This window comes from Palaemon carinicauda, chromosome 45, assembly GCF_036898095.1.
Source record: "Palaemon carinicauda isolate YSFRI2023 chromosome 45, ASM3689809v2, whole genome shotgun sequence".
NCBI classification, from domain to species: Eukaryota; Metazoa; Arthropoda; class Malacostraca; order Decapoda; family Palaemonidae; genus Palaemon; species Palaemon carinicauda.
In genome coordinates this window covers 12,220,090-12,227,589 of record NC_090769.1, presented here as the reverse complement: position 1 = coordinate 12,227,589, position 7,500 = coordinate 12,220,090, and the positions used below count along the sequence as shown (strand labels likewise).

The 7,500-nt window shown below is 36.7% G+C and overlaps 1 protein-coding gene across 1 annotated transcript in view; it reads right to left on the bottom strand.

Annotated features, from left to right (window-relative positions):
- Positions 1-5,842: 5,842 nt before the first annotated feature.
- LOC137634826 (probable glutamate receptor) overlaps positions 5,843-7,500 on the bottom strand; it is a 17,884-nt gene continuing 16,226 nt past the window's right edge. Inside the window, exons 9-10 of the mRNA XM_068367379.1 lie at positions 7,155-7,408; positions 5,843-6,041 (exon numbers count right to left, since the gene is read on the bottom strand). Of these exons, the coding sequence (XP_068223480.1) occupies positions 5,843-6,041; positions 7,155-7,408 (453 nt within the window). The remainder of the gene's footprint in view (positions 6,042-7,154; positions 7,409-7,500) is intronic.

Genomic DNA, 7,500 nt, shown 5'->3' with positions numbered 1-7,500 from the left:
ACATTCAACCATTTACCCAAATTACGGTGCTCTCTCTCTCTCTCTCTCTCTCTCTCTCTCTCTCTCTCTCTCATATAGTTATCTCATCTCCACTAAAACCTTATACGTAAAATAAGTCTCTCTCTCTCTGAAACCTTATAAGTAAAATAAGTAATTCTCTCTCTCTCTCTCTCTCTCTCTCTCTCTCTCTCTCTCTCTCTCTCTCTCTCTCTCTCTCTCTCTCTGTAGTTATCTCATTTCCATTAAAACCTTATACGTAAAATAAGTCAGTCTCTCTCTCTCTCTCTCTCTCTCTCTCTCTCTCTCTCTCTCTCTCTCTCTCTCTCTCTCTCTCTCTGAAACCTTTACGTAAAATAAGTCTCTCTCCCTCTTAAATTATTATCACATTCCACTGAAACCTTATACGTAAAATAAGTAAGAACTCAGGATTTAATATTTCTCCTTCAGAAGAGTAATATAAATCCAAAATACACTTGAGAATTTCACAACCACACATTCCTTACACCAGCTTAAACTATATATTCCTAAAACAGTAACAGTCCAAAAATCTATGAAAGTAAAAAGGGCCCAATTATTTTGTGTCTTAACACGGCAAAAGTTAATCACTCTACCAACATGGTAGAAAACGATATCTTTACCTTTATACTGTTTAGCAGCAGCTTCGGTGGCCATTATGTGTCCACTATTCATCGTATTATTCTTTCTTGTCCATCGCTTCCCCCAATCACTCCCCCTCCCCCCAAAACCCTCACTATAAAAATGAAAAACTTCTCGTCAAAATCAGGTCTATCCATTGCCGGTCTTCATGAGTCGACGTTTCCCGGTGAAATAAATAATCAGACGGAGTTTGTTTACATTCGTTCACTGGGCGACACTCTAGTACATCTCAACCGAAGAATCAAATTGGGTCGTTGCCTTGTTCTACAATTTGCTCCTCACCACCATTTTTTCGCGATGCAATTCTATCATTTGCTTCTATATTTGTCATAAGGAATATTAATTTTATTAATGAATGCCATTACTCAGTAACCCTCACGCAACTGTCTTGGGAGCCGCTTCTTACAACAAAAATGAGAAATGTAGCCTAGACTAGATAGTTCGAACCACCGAACAACTCTAAAGCGGTTTGCCGTTATTTGAGCTTGCGAGGATCTACTCTAACGAAAAGATGGATTAAAAATGTTTTAACCACCGTTTTGTTTAGAGGAGAGCAATTTCTTATTTTGAAGTTGATCTTAAGTATAGGCTTTGATCGTGGAACCTCGCAAGCTGGAATAACAGCAAACTGCCTAACAGTTGTTTCGGTGGTTCAAACTATTCAGTCTAGGCCCTAAGCCAGTTGCTTGAGGCTTAGTGATGGTATTCATTAATAAAGTTTACGTTACTTATTATTATTAGTATTATTTTTATTATTATTATTACTTTCTAAGCTACAATCATAGTTGGAAAAGCAGGATGTTATCAGCCCAGGGACTACAACAGGGAAAATAGCCCAGTAAGGAAAGGAAACAAGGTGAAAAAAAAGAAAAACATTTGACCAACTTACAGGCAAATAGACAAAATGTAAACAGTACGATCGTCGTTCACTGTCAGTATGTTAAAAGACAGTTAAAAGAAATCATGCCATTATTGTGTAAGAATTTCTATCATGTTAGTTGTAATGCCAGTCTTCATGAATCAATTCGTTATAGAATATATATATATATATATATATATATATATATATATATATATATATATATATATATGTGTGTGTGTGTGTGTATGCTACATATATATATATATATATATATATATATATATATATATGTGTGTGTGTGTATACTATATACATACACACGCATATATATATATAATATATATATATATATATATATATATATATATATATACAAAAGATAAAATACATTATGAAATACACACGCACAGATATATATATATATATATATATATATATATATATATATATATATATATATATATATATATATATATATACATATTAATAAACCATCATGAAACTAGCCACCACTTCTTACATACTATTTAGCCGTTTAGATTTTACCAAGCTATACGAAACAGCTGAAACGGGTCTCCTGAACTTGTCCCTCCCTTCAGAATTTTCGCTAACCATCCCAGCTACCCCACTTCCAATTAGGCCGAGCGTGTGAAACAATTTTCATATCTCTCCTTTGCCTCACATAAGTGGCCTCGTTTCGGGAATCGTCCTCTTGTATCGGACGCAGACGAAAGAGATGGCGATTACAATTACCTTTCGGGAATTCTGCGAGTCCATTTCAGTCGAGACTTTAGGATAACATCGAATAAGTCTGATCGTGACAAGGGAGGATCGCAAAGTGAACGAGAAAACGAGAAATTGTAGATTTAATTCTAATATACAAATATTGTTTGTATGTAGACGAACATACAGCTCATGGGGGTGGGGGGGGGGTATTATTCTGCATAGGGTATTCCTTCTTGATTTGCCAGTTACAGAGTGAACGTTATAGTGACTGTTCTTCTGGTATGTCGAGAGTTATTCCTATTGGGGAAGTGACGTAATTTACCTACATAAACACACACACACACACACATATATATATATATATATATATATATATATATATATATATATATATATATATATGTGCATATATATACACATATACTGTATATATAAATACACACATATACATATATACTGTTTATATAAATACACACACACAAATATGGTAGGTAGTAGGTTGGCCTGGGCACCAGCCGCCCGTTGATATACTACCGCTAGAGAGTTATGAGGTCCTTTGACTGGCCAGACAGTACTACATAGGACCCTTCTCTCTGGTTACGGTTCTTTCCCTTTGCCTACACAAACACCGAATAGTCTGGCCTATCCTTTACAGATTCTCCTCTGTCCTCATACACCTGACAACACTGTGATTACTAGACAATTCTTCTTCACCCAAGGGGTTAACTATTGCATTGTAATTGTTCAGTGGCTACTTTCCTCTTGGTAAGGGTATTAGAGACTCTTTAGCTATGGTAAGCAGCTCTTCTAGGAGAAGGACACTCCAAAATGAAACCATTGTTCTCTATTCTTGGGTAGTGCCATAGCCTCTGTACCATGGCCTTACACTGCCTTGGGTTAGAGTTCTCTTGCTTGAGGGTACACTTGGGCACACTTTTCTATCTAGTTTCTCTTCCTCTTGTTCTGTTAAAGTTTTTATAGTTTAAATAGGAAATATTTATTTTAATATTGTTACTATTCCTGAAATATTCTATTTTTCCTTATTTCCTTTTCTCACTGGGCTATTTTCCCTGTTGGGGCCCCTGGGCTTATAGCATTATGCTTTTCCAACTAGGGTTGTAGCTTAGCATTTAATAATAATATATATATATATAGATATATATATATGTGTGTGTTTGTGTGTGCATATATACTGTTTATATAAATACACACACACACACATATATATATATATATATATATATATATATATATATATGATCAAATTCCTTGCACATCAACGCAAAAGCAGAATGCCATCTTAGTAGGGTGTCTGCCTCGACATGCAGCTAATTGAATACGTGAATGCAAATGCCTTTGCCAATGCTATTACCCAATAACATTAAAGCAGGATATACGGGACATTAGCGTACGTGAGAGGCAACTTCCCAAGCTACAATTCCATTCAGATAACGAAGGTATCTTCAAGGCGTCCTGACACGATGTAAAACGTCTCTTTTTGTAGGATTGATTGATTGATTTGGAAGTTCTCGGGCACCCTGACATCGAAGGTCTTTTTGTTGGAAAAATGGGTCAAGTTGTGGGATCAAGGAAGATCTGCCACACTTGTCATAATGGTTACGGAGAAGAGCATTGAAGGATTCATATTTTGGATTATTGATAGGTTTTTAATTGCCTGGTATCACATTTTTTTTTTTTTTTGTATAATGCATCATACTGACGCATGTTTTTAAAAACAGGCAGAGATGTTGTGGTGGCCGATATAATAACGTCCCTGACTGGTGAACGCCAGACTGGGGTTCGAGTCCCACTCAAACTCGTTAGTTTCTTTGGTCGCTGCAATCTCACCATCCCTGTGAGCTAAGGATGGGGCAGGTTTGGGGGAGCCTATAGGTCTATCTGCTGAGTCATCAGTAGCCATTGCCTGGCCCTCCTTGGTCCTAGCATGGTTAGAGAGTGGGCTTGGGCGCTGATCATATGTATATATGGTCAGTCTTTAGGACATGGTCCTGCTTGCTAGGGCAATGTCACTGTCCCTTGCCTCTGCTATTCATGAGTGGCCTTTAAACCTTAAATGACTGGTAATTCTACAATGTAAGATAATGATGATTTCGAGACAAATTTGGCTTTAAATGTTTTTTCTAATTAACATTTCATGTAATACATTTAGATAACAATGATAAATAATTAGGTTCTTCCTCACATCGTGACTAAAATCAAGGCTCTCGATTGAAAGGCAATGGCGCTACATAGTAGGCCAACGGAGTCCAGAAGTGATTGAAACCTTAGGTTCTACAAACTACATAAGGAGTCACATGGGCAAGGTGTGCAACTTTATGCCAGGATTTTTTTCTCAACTTTCCAACCCAACAGTGACTCAAGTGATGGTGTTTCATGCGAATTACCTGTTCTGGTTTAATAAAGGTAAAGGTGCCTGGTTTCAGCTCTAGTTTCATCAGAATAGATGCTCACCAGAATGTCAACCGTGCAAGCCCAAAACCCCACTATGATGACCAATTAAAGCAGTGGGCTCCCTAGTAAACAGCTTCAACTCACGGTTCCTGGCTGGGATCGATCTGCTGCCATGCGAATGCTTGGCGAACACGTTACCACTGTACAAGACAGGTGGCTAGTTAAAACAACACACAATCACTTGCTTAATATCAATATATGTTCACTTCACTTCGGGGGTAAACTAAGGAGCCTGTTCAAGTACCTTCCCCGTTGTCTAAGAGAGTATTAAGAGTCCTATTGTTTTCATAGCCTTAGAATCAGATGGCTCAGTTAGTAAAGTTTTTGATTTTCACGTAGGTCCTTGACTCGATCTTTATGCGAGGTAGAAAATTATTTTGAGTGCACACGTAACAACAACAACAAAAATCTCCCATATAAAAAAGAGTAAGTGTCTGGCTGTATATATATATAATATATATATATATATATATATATATATATATATATATATATATATATGTATGTATGTATGTATGTATATATGTGTATATATATATATATATATATATATATATATATATATATATATATATATATATATATCTTCTTTCTTTTCGGTCACACTTAGCTCTCTCCGTCCCTCGGGAGGGGAGAGGTGGGATAGCCATGCCCTGGTGAGAGGAGGGTGCGTATGCGTGCATATCCATCTAAATATTTTGCCCTTCCTTTTGATGGGTAGCGTACACTGGTGATAATAATAATCGACCAGTTAAATCTATATCTTTAGTGATATTACAGAACGCATGATATTAAAATTTTGTCACATTAACACGTTTTAAATGTAAGACTGATTATCTTAGACAATTAAGCTGAATACTGAAAACTAAGACTTCATTTCCAATCGGAAAAAAAGCTAACTGACAAAAGACAGACTATAGTCAATTCTTTTTAGTAAGGCAGATTTGCACTGACTCGCAGGGGTGCCCTTTCAGCTCGGAGAAGTTTCCTGATCGCTGAATGGTTGAACAAGATAATTCTAACCAATCAGCAATCAGGGAACTTTACCGAGCTAAAAGGGCACCGCTGCGAATAGGTGCAAATCTGCCTCAATAAAAAAAATCAACTATAGTTATCTGTGTTGGCTCATCCCTGCCACCTGACACATATCATTTCAATAATAAGGATGAACACCGCAGTTATGTGGCCGAAGAGGAGAAGAAGGAAGGCAGCTCGTGCTTGTAGGAGGCCCACTGGTCCGAGGACGTCAGGGGAGTCCGTGTCCTTTGGTGCCAACTTCTTTTCCAGTCTGTCCATGATTCCAGCTTCCACGATTTTCATCATCCTAAAAAGTTGAATTTCATGGATCATCTGCAAATCTACGTTGGTCTAGTTTCAGACAGTTGAAAAATTGTTTTCTTCCTATTTAGGATGATTTTTTTTTTTTTTTTTTTGTGAAAATTGGTTGTGATCTCTGTTAAGAATTGATAGGCAGTAGAACATTCCATACATCGCTAAAGTTTTGCTTTCATGAAAATCAACTTTCTTTCTTTTTTTCTCAAAGAACTGAATATCGTATGGAATTCAGGACTGAGAATTATCATAACACAAGAATTGTGGATTCGGGAGTTATTAAAGTAATTAAGACCACACAATTAGGTGCTAAATTACATATTTATTTATCAAGCTTGGGTAACTGAACGAGAATGTAATAAAGATTTGCAGAAGTAGGAATTTTGGGATAGCGTAAAGTGCTCTTAAATTCGAAAGTTTCATTTCTGATAACGGGAAAGATTTAATTATAGAGGAATCGTGAAGCAGATGGAGCGTAATGCATGAGTATCAACAACGAAATTTTTATATTACTAAAATAAGAGTAAAGTTTCATGTATAATGCTTTAACGATGGAAGAGGTTGAAGGAATAGGACGTAGTTAGGAGTACTGGATCTTTTTTACCTTTCTTTGTGCGCTTTATATAAAAGTTCTTTGCAATTAGGGTATATTAATAATGAGGTATTTGATATAGTTTTGTGTCCTTTGATTGGCTTGATTATAAAGCTATCAGGGCGTTTCTTAGAAGTATACCCTCCTAATTATCTATAGTACATTTCTTTTAGCGATGCATATTTGCACCGACTCGCAGCGGTGCCCTTTTAGCTCGGAAAAGTTTCGTGATCGCTGATTGGTTGGAATTATCTCGTCCAACCAATCAGCGATCCGGAAATTTTTCAAAGCTAAAAGGGCACCGCTGCGAGTCGGTGCAAATATGCATCGCTAAAAGAAATAGATTATAGTTATAATTTTTATCAATTTTACATTGTATCAATTACAGCTAGGCGGAAGTTGATATAAGTTACATCGAAAGCTCCCAAGTAATAAAGATGATAGCACCACTGATTATTTCATTTCTATTCAAAGAAAAGTTCGTATGAAATGTTCCTTTCCCAGAATACTCACTGAATTCGAAATGTTGATACCAGGGGAGAATCCTTTCGAAAGGGTATCGATTTTTGAGAGCCGAAGTAAATTCCGGGTAACAGAACGACTTTGCACGGAAAGGTCCTTGGAATCAGAGAGCTTCGACTTACCATGGCGACATAATTTTCTTTGCATAAGTAACGGTAAAGATCATCATTACTGGGGCTCAGATTGCTAGGGTCAGCCATGAGCATTTCGTTCCAAATACGCTTGTGAAGGGGAATCGGTGATAACTGTAATAGATGGGAGAGAATGTTTAGTGATAAATCGTAAAGGAAAGGTAGGAAGTTTTCCACTCCTTAAAAAAGAAAGAAAAAAAAAGAAA